Genomic DNA, 13,876 nt, shown 5'->3' on the forward strand with positions numbered 1-13,876 from the left:
TTAGTAAGCTAGTGTGAAATCAGGTTGTGCCGTGTTCAGTAGGCCTATCGATGGACAGCAGATTGTTGGCAATTAGGCTAAAGCTTGCAGCATGAAAGTTGCATACGTGCATGTTGTAGGCCTACCCAACAAAAGGTATATTGTGGTTTGTCCAAAGCTTTTGTCAGCATTTCCAGCATTATAGGGTCACTGAATCATGTGTTGGTGTGGTATAACAGCACGTAAGCAGCACATGAACGGCAGGACAGAGCCATGATTATTCCTGAGCACACACACCAAGGAGTAAGCAGGCCATGCTGCCCTGCCTGGTTGACTAGTGTCACAACAATCCATTCACAATGGGACCTACACTTACCACTTAAATCCAGGGCAGAGCCTGTTTTATTGAAGAGAACAAGAGTTGGGGGAAAAAAAACAAACACTCAAGGCAAAATTTCCAATCAAATAGGTTTATTGAAACTGTGCCAGTCAGTACAGTTTGACAGTGTTAGTTCTTTGCTTGCTGTTGCTTACGCAAAATAAATTACAATTCTTAAGGGTTTTGTTTCTTCATTGTAGCCATGATTTAAAAAACGAAAAAAAAGTATTAATACACACCCAGCCGCAGATGCATTTTTCAAAGGGTGATTGAAAGTATGGCTTCTGAACGGGTACAAGGAGGGACAAACAAAAAAAAAACCTTGCAATGATTGAACAGATTAATTTTCAAAAGCTAATTTCATTGATGCAATCCAGAATAAAATACAACATAAAGTGTAAAGTTAAAAGTATGTGTACGGTCAAACGTTTCATCACCACCTACCCAGAACAGTGAAAAGAAAATGGCACAATTAGTTTATCTTGGTCCTTTCCTTGATCTTGGTCCTCACATCTACAGAATTCCCAAGAGAGACTTCGGTGGATGTAAACTCAAAGAGCAAAGTTTTAAAGTCTACTGAAAAAGTATTTTCACGTGTTACTCAATTACTTAAAACCTTAATTAAAATATGCATAAAAGAAAGAAAATAAAAAGCAACGCGGACACTCGGTCACTAAAAAAAAAAAGTTTCGAATCGTGCAGTCACATGCAGCATGTGGTTCTGGGTATTGCATTTAAAAAGTGAGTGCAAGACTTAACACTTCATTAAACAGCATTACACCTACAAGTGAACGGAGCATATATAAAACGTCATGGACTAGTATTTAAGGCTTAAATTAAAAAAACAGAAGGAAAAGAAGAGATGACTGATGGATTAAAAAAAGAGACTGAGTGGCCTCTACTCTGCCCGCGACTCAAAAATGAGTGCAGTGAGTATGCACATCAGATGTTACAAATACCGTCACGCTGGACTTCAGCCAGAGGCCTTTCCACTTCCTGCTTTCCCACAAAAAAAATCAGAGATGCGAGGGGAAAGCTAATAAACCAGGAAGGGGAAAAATGGGGGAGGGGGGAAATTAACCAACCAACTATTTATCATTCCCACATTTACAAATGGTTTGTCACCAAGTATGAGCACACTTTTGATTACCGCAAAACATGCAAACACCCATCCGAGGCCTTCATACAGGTTCGCTGGCAGCACAATGGGTTGGAGTAATACACACAAATATTATATAGCTTTTGTTTCTTTACAAACAGCTAGAGGAGCCCAAATTATCATCTCTACAAGTTTACACTCAAGCAAACAAAAAAAAGTGGAAGGAACAAAAACAAAAAGGTTTAAAAAAATAAAATAAAATTGCACTGTGCACTAGATTGTGTGGTACTCAGCAATTCAACGCTCCTCTTGAAAACTCTTGTATAGTAGTCATAAGGAATCCTGTAAGAGAGGAAAATGACAAGTTATACCACCGCCTTTTATGAGGGTAAAAAGATTGTTTAAACAAGTGTTGCAATGGTCTTTAGTGGACCCTAAACAGATATCTTAAATGTAGACTATATAATTTCAAACGTTCAAAATGTTTGCTGCCCAAACATTGATAGCTTCATTAATATTTACTAGGTAATAAACTAATAATAGTTACTAGTCTGACTGAAGTACACCACGTTTTGCGGCCAGAGATGTCTATCTCTAGTCCAGGGGTATTCAATTATATTTCAACAAGGGCCATTTTTTCAAATTCCTCCCAGTAAAGGGGCCGAACTATACGTATGTATGGTTGCCGACGGTCAATGAAAAAAATATGGAAGACTTCATTGAAGTGGAGGGTCTGGGGGTCCTCCCCCAGTAAATTTTGCATTTCTTAGATGTAATTTCCTGCATTTTAACATCCTGTGTCCTGTTTCAGCATGATAACGGAGCCCATACTTTTATCTCCAAATTCCAAAAAGTGATTCTGTATTTGAAGGGGCTTGTGGGGGGCCAGAACCTTGCTGTCCAAGGGCCGCATCTGGCCCCAGGGCCACCATTTGAATAGCCCTGCTCTAGTCATTCAAAATTGTGGATATGTACAATGCCTACTTATTCATGGGTGGAAAGTGTATATTTCCAGCATAAGTTCTGGAAATAAACTACTGAAAACAGCAACAGTCTACCTTTAAGACCCACCTCTGCCCTCACCTCTCTAGTGGTGCTCAGTTGGAGTTCCTTTGCCGGACATTCTTGTCCTTGTGGTTGGTGGCAGAATTGCTCTTCCTGTAGAAGCACAAGTGAGTGTTGATTTGAAATGTATAGACAGCTTTTAAATTCTCACATTTTATATTACACACACACACACACACGCACCGAAATCCACACATGCATCGCACTGGACTGTCTTAATGCGCGCAAATCGCACATCTTGGAAAATGTTCAGTGCTGGATTACTGGCTGTAAGGACTGCTAATAGTGGATTATACTTACAGTGGAGCAGATCCTGAGTCGTCATCTGTGTTCCCCCCCACACAGAGGCACGCATTAGGGGAGGAGGAGGAGGAGGAGAGAGGGAGGGAGAGAGAGAGCACGAGTGTGAGATTAAGAAGCAGACAATTAAGGAGGCACACAGAGCTGTGCATCTGGAAACTGAGGACTGGCTCATCCTAAGGAAGCCTCTGCATCCGTCAGTCACACTGAAGTGAACTGTGTCCGGAACAGTCACCATGTTCCGTGAGGGTCAACTGAATCTTGCCAGCAGCAGAGACATGGACTTTTGATTTAAAGCTTTAAATCTTAATTTTTGCCAACAATTTCCTTCCACATCGCTCAAAAGTACACATAGATAGTCTGATCCATGTCAGCTGACCTGACCAACAGTTGACGTGTGGAAGAGAAATTCCCCATTCCTTCCATCACTTTTGATTCGTGAGGCACTTGAGTGTTGTGGAGAACACTGATCGCTTGTTTAACACCACACCCACAAGATTTCTTGAAAGCCCTTGCAAGGATGATCAGTGTTTGCATGCAAAAAGCAAAGCAGAATTCAAACAAATATATATATAATAAAAACAGACAAGACAAACAAAAATGAAAGGAATCTTATTGTGAGAAGCAAGCAGTTAAAGAGAAATTAAGTGCAGATGTGCGGTGAGTGGGAGAAGCATTCAGAGCATTCGGGAGGGCCTGACTGACTGACTGGCTGGCTGGCTGACTCGCTGGACGTGTGACAAGGACACATCATTTCAGAGGTCATGTGGGACAGCCCCAGTCCCTGGCCACGCCCTGCCTAAGCACAAGGCCAGATGAAGACGCTGCCATTTCCCCTGGCCGACACAAGCATGCGCACCCGAGGAGGCAGCGGAGCTGACATGCAATTTAAAAATTAAAAAAAAAAAAAAACACACAAAAATAAATAATAAAAAGGAAACTAATTTCAGAGATGTAATTATGGTCTTGTCCTCAAAAGCTTAATCTGGATGAGAATTTATTTTGATACGATGTGATGCGTTAGCAAACACGCATATCAAAATGTTTCCTTGCCCTTTCACTGGCACTGGGCGGCGTGTTACACCCACGGAATTGCCATGCTCGTGTTTCACATCAATAGCTCATACATATCACCTTTCAATGAGGGAGAGAGAGATATTTCTGGCTTAAGGGAGTAACACACCAGTGAAAGAGGTGAGCGTTCAGCACTGACTGAAGGCGTATGGTCTTATAAGACGCTTAATAAAAACAAGGCACTCTGATCTTTGGTCAAAGGTCTTATTTTCTTGCTCCTTAAACTTTACCATCAAAAACCACTCCAAACTGGCATGCAGTTCAGAACTTACCAAAACGTAAAACCAGCAGCGAACAGAACAGGAATAAGAAGGAGTAAATCATAAAATAAATACTTACAGCAGGAAAAAAATAAAACTCAAATCTCAACTCAAACAAATCCAACTGAATGAAGGATGTAAAAAGATCTGTCACAATTTACAAATTTAAGGTTGAAAGCTGAGCAACTGAAAGCCAACGGTAACGGAGAAGAGTAAACCACACTGTTGATTTCAGGAGGAGAAAAAAACACTTTAATTAGGAAACCTGATATATCTGTTGCTGTTGTATGGGCTATGGGAGGAGGAAAGTGAATGTTGGGGTCACGCTCTTTGCGGTCTGATTTTTTTGGGTTAAGTGTATTTCTTGTGTTGCAGCCCTTGCCGAGTTAATTTAGTAAACCTCCACTGTCCTTTGCTGTCTGAAATTGAGGTTAAGGGGTGGAAGTGTATATGTAGGGTCACTGTCCTTTGCTTTCTGATCTTTGGGGAACGTGTATTTATTGGGTTGCTGCTCTTGCTTACTGAACTTGGTGATGAGAAGAGCAAAACTGTAGAAATGATGTCCTTGCTGTCTGAGCTTGGGGAACGTCCACCATCCTGGGCTGTCTGATATTGGGGTTGGGGGTGGAAGTGTATTTGTAGGGTCACTGTCCTTTCTTTCTGATCTTTGGAAAACGTTTATTTGTTGGGTTGCCGTCCTTGCTTTCTGATCTTTGTAGGGGTCACTGTCTATGCTGTTTTACTTTGGGTTGCACTGTTTGTACTTCAGGGTAAGAGGAGTAGTGTTGCTGTCCTTTCTTTCTTAACTTTGAGGAGGTGGGAGTATACTTGAATTCCTGTTTAAAGATGAGTGGGTGGGGAACGGGGTATAGGGGGAGCTTTAGCAGCTGTGTTTAGGCAGTTTTTGGGTGTGAGCTGGCTTCCTTGTCATCAGCATTTTTTGTGTCAGACGGCGGCGGCGGACGACGCTTACCGTCGGTGACCTCGTCGGGCTTTCTCTTCTTCTCGTAGATGAAGATGACGGCGATGAGCACGATGACCTCGGCCACGATGCCCAGGAAGGGCCAGAGGGCGGCCAGCCGGCTGCGCACGCGCAGGTGGATCTGGCCCGTGGCCATGCCCAGCCCGTTGTCGCCCTTGCACACGTAGTCACCCATGTCGGCGGTCATGTCCAGGGCCTTCACGTACAGGATGGTGCGCTCCGGCGTGCTCTTGATCTCATACTTCTCCGTGCCGTTGATGATCGCCTGCCAAGAAGACAAAGGTCACATGGTTTAAAAAAAAAAAAGCTGACCAAAAAGCTAGGCCATTAAAGTTTGATCAACCTCTTTTCTTCAAAATGTACCCCCCCCCCTCCCATGTGGTCAGGCACCTTTAAATCATGAGTGTGGTGCAAGTGCAGTTTTTTTTTTGGGAAGGACAAAACCAACAAATCCTTATGGGCTACTACACAATGCTAAGGGTTCTTACCACTTCGCTATCCCCAGTAACCTTGAACCAGAACCAGTCCAAGGGCAGGGGGTAGCCGTGGCTCACGCAGGTCAGAACACCCTTGTCGTTCTCGTTGCCATGCTCGGACTCCTTGTAGGGCTTCACGTGGGTTGGCGCTGGAGAGAGAGAGAGACAAAGGCCCCGTTTGAAATGCCGCAAGTCTACGCAAGCGTTGGGGTGTAAATCACAGCCTCCATGACGATACGATTCAATATCGATACGATTCGATTATTATTTCGATACTTAAGAATGGCCCACGATACGATGCGATTCGATTATCTTCCCAATTACTTTCCATTTCTATTAAGTTATTGGGGCCAACGATTCGATTATTTTCGATACTTAAAAATGCCCCACGATACGATGCGATTCGATCCAATCATCAGAATATATTGCGATATATCGATATATTTTGATATTATTTACACCCCTAGCGCCCATGCGCACTACGGAATTACAATGCATTCTGGTTAGAAATTCCTAACCAGAATACATTGCAATGTTGCAGTGCGCATGCAGTAGATTTCCTACATTTTTGAGGCCTGCAACATCACGAACAAGCTCAAAGGTGAGGGTGATGCCACTATTAACACAACAGGCTTCATACTTCCTTAATAAGCATGTTACTTACACGGATAAAGCATTACTTATTTTAGAACACCCCCCCCCCCCATCCCATTTATGGCAGAAAAAAAAAAGCTTTGCTCACATATTCACAAAATGTTTCAACGGTAGCTCCAAGACTTACTTTTTACTTCAATCTCTTTGATAGATTGGGGCTGTGTGTCAAAGACGCAAGCATACTTTCCTCCGGCAGTGTTGGTGATCTTATCAATACTAGAAAACAAAAGCATGAAAACATGTTTTTGTGAGGTGCCTTCACTCAAAACACTCCACACAGCCTAGGATGCTGACTGAGCACAGGAATGAGTGCTAGTCAAAGACAAGGCAATGGAGACTGTTACTGGCACATCTTACACATCTATTCATCCTATAGGCAATACCTAGCCATCGTGTCATTTTGCTGGAGATGACATCAGGCACTCCCAAGTGAAAATACGACAGTGAGCTGGGGTCTCCAACCAGGACTTAACACAAGACATTAATAATAACAACAACAACATAGATTAAATAACACACATTTGAGATGGAATTATTAACAGTCAAGACAGCCTCCTGGCACCAACCACCTTAAAAAGTTATCTGAAATGACAAAGCTTTTCTTTTGAATGCAATTCCAAAACTTATCTTGTAAAAAAAAGCATTGCCATTCATTTAAATTTTGGATCGATGATTCATATGTAACTGCATAGCATTTCCAATTACTAAATGTCTCTGATATCAGCTAACCCCCCACCCCACCCACTGTGACAAAAAAAAAATGCTGTGACTACAAAGACACGAATCACTACACCTCTTCCCTTTTGCTTCCCCTTGAATGTTTTTCTCCAACATTTTCGTTTAAATTTCATTTTCTCGCAAATTCTTCTAAGTGGTTCCTTTCCTCCTCGGTCAGCGCACAACAAAGTTTCCTATTCCCCGCTCCCTTCGTCCGCCAGCTCTGTAGCCATTATTTGCTTCCCACAGCTCCATAGGCCAATTCGGGTCAGTGAGAGTGATCGGCTATTGGCGCTTATCCCCTGTCGCTGGCGGACTGGCTACAGGCAAAGCTGCACGTCAGCCCTGTGCAGCTTACAGTGGCTCAGGCCTAGCCGGCACTGTGGGCAATGCTAGGCTAGGCTATGCTAGGCTGGGCTGAGTGCCAGTGTGCACCCTACAGCGTTGCCACTAATGGCCACAATGGTGTGGGCGTCCATGACATGGGCCGGAGGGCCCTAGGGCAGCCCAGCCTGCACAGGCCGAGAGGTGGGGGAGGGGCGGGATAGAAGAGCGGGACACAAATCTCGGGTGACTGAGTGATCGAAGTATCGAGTGAGCGAAGTATCAAGTGAGAAAGGGAGAAAGAAAGACGGAGCAACACAAATGTGGCGTTGAGCAATGTTTACCTGTACTCGGTGGTGGCATCAGCACCCTCAGTCTCAGTGTTCTTGATCTTCTCTCCATTCTTGGTCCAGTAGCTGCCCTTGATGGGAGAGGGTGCATCGGTGATGCTGCAGCCAAGGGTTACACTGGTTTCGTTACCAGGGAATACCTCATCACCTGGGGTAGCCGTGATTTGCGGATCTATATACAAGCGGGGAGAAAAGGTGTGAGCAGCAGGTTAGAGTCGTGAACTGAAGAGAGGGTCAAGCTTGACTAACGACAGTAGCAACAGAAACCATTAAAGCCTGCACAACTCTTAAAAACCCTTCGGTGTCATTTGCAGGAATGAAACCACAGTCACTGCACTACACATTTTTTAAAACAACTCGGTGCTTCTAACCATGTGTAAAAGGTTTCATTTACCACAAATGGGCAAAGTGCATCTCTTTCTGCAGCTGCTGACAGGACGCCAAGATAATACACAAAAGACTCCAAAATGGACACAATAACAAGACATGTGCTGGTCCAATGCTTGCAGGAATAAGGGTAGGGTCTACTACACTACGAACCATGAGGAGAAAAGGTGTAATGAACACAGGCAGTGGCAGGCCAGCCAGAGAGGCACACAGAGCGTGACTTCAAAAAACACGAGAGGAAACAGCAAGATTTTTTTTCTTTTCCAGAGAAATTTCAATGGGGTTGTTGGGACACAAAAAGAGTGAAAGAGAAAGCGAGAGAGAGAGAGAGAGAGAGAGAGAGAGAGAGAGAGAGAGAGAGAGAGAGAGAGAACAAGGGAGTGTTGTGAGTCCCGTGGCTATGTTTTGCCATAAGTCCAGTTGCCGTGTTCTTTACAGGAAAAAGCAGGTTTCCGGTACACAAGAACTGCAAGTACTGTACAGTACATGTAAATCTCAAGTCAATCGATTTAAATCTGACAGATCAACCTGTAGAAGATGTACATTTAGCTAATCATATGAAATACACCCCTCAAAAAACTGGTCAACATTGTAGCTTTCAAAGTAATGCACATCACATGACAAACATCTGAAGAGCACTACTGTCAAATGGGAGCGTTGGTTAAAAAGGAGACTCTAGCATTCCTAGGGCTTCCTAATAGGACGAGAGGGGGAAAAGGCAGACTTGTTGAAGTAGTGCACTAGAGCTACAGGGAGGGGCCGTTAGTGGTAGTGTGGTAGGGAACAGAGGGGGAAGACGCCTACGGCAGACCGAGCTCCTACGAGGAGGAGGCGGCCTGGGAACCAATCGGGAGAGGGGTGGGTGGTGGGTTGGTTGGATAGGGCCGAGGGCGGGTTGACAGGGATGAGGGACGACTGGAAGACGACTGGAGGACGTCTAGGCCTAAGAGTACGGAGCAACGTCTCTCCCCCTAGCGCGGCCAGCCAGCCAGCCACCCCTCGCCGGCACTCACTGTCGAACACTAAAACGTTGGCCTGGGAGCGGATCCACTTGATTTTGGGGGTGGTCCTCAGGTCGTTGCGATGTGGGTCGTTCGAGGCGCGGCACTCGTAGGTGCCCGACTCGATGAGCGTGAGATTGGACAGGTAAAGGGCGCTGGTGGCGTGGTTGACGTAGGTGGCGTTGATTTGCACGCGCTCCTCGCGCGCCCCGTCAAACAGCTGCGAGTAGTTCTCGTACGGCTCCTCGCCCTCTACAAACCACCACTGCACCTCGGGGATGGGATCGCCTATCACCTCGCAGTGCAGCTCGGCACTGTCCCCTATCAGCTTCATCTGCGACAGGGGCGATTTGATGAAGCCAGCTGGGGGTGCGGTGCGGTGCGGTGGCACAGCGCAACCCCGGAGCGTTCAAAACACACGGGGACATTCATTACATGTGTGGTGTGGTGTGGTTGAGTGGAGTGGAGTGCAATACATTTTTTTATTTTTTATTTTTTAAAGTAGGGGTGTGATTATGAAATGGATGAAGGGCGGAAATTAAATAAATGAGAGGCAGAGGGGGGGAAAGAAAAAGAAAAACAACAGATTATTAGAGCGTGAAAAACAGACAAGACATTCATTAGAAGCAGAAATGGTGTCGAGTCATCATTAGGTTGTAAGTCATCTTTTGATTTTTTTTGTATAAAAGCCAAAAGAAACTACATCCATGATTGTTTTATTGCATCATGTAATGATACTCAACACCATGTCAATTAAAGAGGAAAAACAAAAGATGTGTTAAAATGAAATCTGTGAAACAACACAACCATTGGTAGGCATTATGGAGGCAAAAAAAAGAGAATGAGAAAGCAATGAGATGAAATCATGAGGAAGTGAATGGGACCATTTCTACACAGCGCAGTAAGCTGATGAATGATCCCATTCACATTGATCTTGTGTGATTGATTGTGTGTATTATATGATAAACTCCCACTAGCCCTTTTAACACTCCCCCCCCCCCCCCCAAACTCCCTCTACTCAGGGTCCAGAGTTCAAAAGCATAACACTTGGAATCTTGTTGCGTGGGGTTTCGCGCTCCTGCCGTGGGCTGGAGAAATAATAACCTCAAGCCGGAAAACAACGTGTGTTTGTGTTTAAGACCCCCCGCCCCTCCCCCTATAGAGCCACCTAAAGAGGGTTCCTCCTGGCCCAGACCTGAAACAATACACGGCCTGAGAAACCTGGGCGGACACCGAAGATGGAAGCACGCTGAACAAACACCCTACAAAAGATCAACCCCTGAGACAAGGTTTCAAACACTGCTGAGATGATCAACAACTAGTTCATGTTTGGATGACAAAAATAAAAAGTATGTAAGAGGGGTGGGTGTGGAGGTGGGTGTGGAAGAGGTTGTATATTTTCTTTTTCTTCTACAAAGGGGAAGGTGTACCCTCATGTTTTGGCTGAGAGGACGGACAGAAGAATGGACAATGTGAGAGCACTCTGCGCACGAGTGGCTCTGCCGCTGTGCACTGTACGCGGACTGGTCATGGCTAAATGAAACGAGTTGTTGCCCTGACGGTATGGCAGGCTGTAAATAACACTCGCCCTTTAGGAGGAGGAAGGCCAAGGAGGGCCTTTGCTATTGTGAAAGGTCGCCTTCATGCCGAACAGGCCAGAAAACTGAATAATTATAGAACTGAACTGCACGCTCGCTCCCTCGTACAGAATGTTTGATGCTACCAGAGAAAACACTTCAGAAGCTTCCTCAGAAAGGATAATAAATAAACAGGTTCTTCTGCAAGTGTGTAGCGACCAAACCATTAGGCCTAGGTCAGAGTCCAAACAGTCAATTATTTATTTCCATTCAGCTAAGCAGACAGCACACTGATGTTTGACCTGTCAAAGTCGAGGACAATAACAATCAGCCTAAAACAATGTAAACGTTTCCTCTGAGGTACAGATAAGGAGAGTAATTGTCTACAGCCTCTTCTGACATCTCGCTCAATGGGTTTTGCACACATATGTGCACAGGAACGTGGGCTACTCCCTACTCACAATCAAAGCAATTGCACTTAGCCTGAAAAAAAAAACTGTTAAAAAAAAAAAAAATCAATAATAATAATTGTACAGGAAATAACTTGGGTGCTCCATGACAGTGGCAGATCATTCAAAGCCCACTCTCCTTGATTATTTCCAGCAGAGGGAAAAAAAACTGTGTTCACCAACCCAATTTCTAAAGCAGGCAACAAGCCTGGGCTGCATGACAGAGCTGGAGGGAAATCTAAATGTAATTCTGTCTGGGGCAACCATGGCAAGAGTCAGCCCTTGCGCCTTCTTCCTTGCCATCAATCTTGAACCAAGTCATTGCTGCCAGCAATAAACAGGCCTGAAACATCTACATGGAGGTGCAAGGAGCATGTTGTTCCCACACTAAACCCTACCGATCACAAAGCAGCAATTGGTTAATGAGTAAATGATATAATGCTTCCATTGCACATTGAAAGTGGGCAGTGGATGTTCCATTTGAGATTGGAATAACTGCTGCCCAACACGGGGTCTAAGTGCAATCTCTACCTCCCATATAAACTTGGTTTGCTTTAATAACAGATGACTCTGTACCACCACTCAGACCAGCACCCTATTTCTAACCCACAGTGAAAAGCTGCTTAGACCAGGATTAAAAGGCATTCATCAAAACTGATGGCAAGAATGACAACAGTCACAGTGTAAACAAGTGACGCAGTTCAACTTAAAACACCGACACTTTTCCTGATCAAAGACAAAATTCAGAGTTCATGGGCTTTTTACAAAAATCAACCACTAAAGCAAGACCACCAAACTACTTTTGATGATGGTCTATTATGTAACTGGTTGTGTGTTCCAGGGATATAAAGTTTGCTGCGCTCTCCTTGACACGCCATGGGCTTTCGGCGACTGATGACGGCTGGGCATAATCGACTTGTCTCACAACGCCATTCTCTCCAACATTATAAACATAGCACACAGCCATGGTCTATTGTGGGGGGATTGGTGAGTGTGTTGCTCCATTAATGTAATGCTACATAATGACATGACATCTCGTTGCAATAATAGACTGCTGCGAGGAGAACCACAGGGCACTAGCAGAGACAAGTGACAACAAGGCTGAATGAATAACACGCTATCCTTCTGTCGGCATGACAAACTGGTCTATTCCGGTTCTTCCATGTCAGCTCAGCTGATGTGAACGGTGGAGTACAAACGGAACGATCATCTTATTCTATGTTCCAGGGGTTTCCCTTGTATGTCTGACATTAGTCAGACAAGAAAGTTAACATCCCCACCTGGTTGATGCCATTAGAGTAAAACCCATGCACATACACATGCAGAATGTAGGGCACAAAATAAGTTCTCTACAATCACGTGATGAAACCACACATTACGCTAAGTACTTGATATAAACATTTAAATACAACTATAGTATTTCATTCATCTATACGAGTTGCTCCTGTTTTCCTGTTTTTATGCGAGGAGATGGAGAAATATGGATAGGAGAGCTCACGTCTGTGATGGTGGCAATGATTGACTAGACTACCCCCTCGTGTAATTTTACTACCCGACAACATCCAACATATTTTGACATTTCATAATATATACTAGCTCGTATGGTGAATACACCAACTCAACGGACTGGTTCATTGTAGCCTCTCTTGCTAATTTGTTAAGGCAGATTTCTCTAATAAATGTCAGCGGGCTTGAACTAGCCTCTTCGCCAAAATGGACGTTCCCCTAAAACAGAACCTCGTTTCGATCTCCACTGAAATATCCACGGTAATCAATTTGAACGCTGGTCGTACGTTAACTACACATAGAAAATGTGATTAGTATTGTGGTGGTTTCCATTTTAAAGAAATTATTTTCAACTGACAGTTTTTTTAATCAACTCCAGTCGACAACAGAGGCATAAACACCGTACGTAGGTGAACTAAATGGACATCAAGCAGTTGCGGTCTGTAAGCTAATTTACGTTTTTTTTTTTAACATGAGAGGTTTGGCTACCTACGATTGAAATTAAATGTTTAACTTAGCTGAATTTTGTAGGATCTCAAATCACTAACATTGCCAGTGTTGTTGTTTGGTGGCCTATATTTATCGTCCTCACGCTAACTAGCTTAGCGATATCAGGATAATTAGCAACCGATGACATTGCTAACTCATGTTCGTACAACGGTTGTCTACGTAGGCTAGTATAGTACATAACACCATAGATATCACAAAGCATTCAGAACGAGAAGAAATATTATGTTATGGACACCATATATGTGTCCAAATAGTCGTCAATGTTAACCCATCGCAATTGCAAAAAGAAGAAAATATATACGTTACCTGTCGCAGCGACGGTGTGGTAAACACACAACGACAGGGTTACAAACCCCCACAGTAACCTCATTTTGGCTTTCCTAATTAAGTGTCGTCTTGGTGAAGGATGTTATATACCCAACCCCGAACCCCTTCCAAACGGATGAATTCGAAATGTTCGACGGCTAGCAGGTCTTGGTGACACTGGGGTTGACCGCAGTCGAGCGTCCTCTATTTGTTCCTCGTGCGTTGCCGTGAGCCCGCACGTACACACTGGGGCGTCACCACGTCCGAGGAAGTAGAACTAGAAATGTGATAGAAGGCACAGCCCTAGCAAAACAGGTTGTTGTAACCTCACGTAGTTTCAGAAATGTGAGTGTTGTGTCGATTATTTCAACATTTATGTACCGGGTATTTCACACTTTTTTCATGCCAAGCCCGAATGTCCATAGCTGTTTTGTACGTGTATGCCAACTAGTGCGGCTGCCTGGAAAATGGAGATACAGCC

General features: G+C 44.2%; 1 protein-coding gene across 3 annotated transcripts; it reads right to left on the reverse strand.

Moving 5' to 3' along the window:
• Window positions 1-433: 433 nt before the first annotated feature.
• Window positions 434-13,631, reverse strand: bsg (basigin). Of its 3 annotated transcripts, none has more exons than XM_063201405.1 (8): window positions 13,396-13,631; window positions 7,654-7,831; window positions 6,396-6,484; window positions 5,627-5,763; window positions 5,130-5,403; window positions 2,823-2,835; window positions 2,541-2,615; window positions 434-1,799 (listed from the first exon to the last, which is right to left on the reverse strand). In XM_063201405.1, the coding sequence occupies exons 1-7, from the start codon at window positions 13,457-13,459 to the stop codon at window positions 2,555-2,557; spliced, it is 816 nt and encodes a 271-aa protein (XP_063057475.1). In that variant the 5' UTR covers window positions 13,460-13,631; the 3' UTR covers window positions 434-1,799; window positions 2,541-2,554. The 3 variants fall into 3 exon arrangements, with proteins under 3 accessions (XP_063057475.1, XP_063057473.1, XP_063057474.1); XM_063201403.1 differs by having other exon boundaries at window positions 2,823-2,847; XM_063201404.1 differs by having other exon boundaries at window positions 2,529-2,615; window positions 2,823-2,847.
• Window positions 13,632-13,876: the final 245 nt, after the last annotated feature.

The sequence above is a fragment of the Engraulis encrasicolus genome, chromosome 6 (assembly GCF_034702125.1).
Source record: "Engraulis encrasicolus isolate BLACKSEA-1 chromosome 6, IST_EnEncr_1.0, whole genome shotgun sequence".
Classification (NCBI taxonomy): domain Eukaryota; kingdom Metazoa; phylum Chordata; class Actinopteri; order Clupeiformes; family Engraulidae; genus Engraulis; species Engraulis encrasicolus.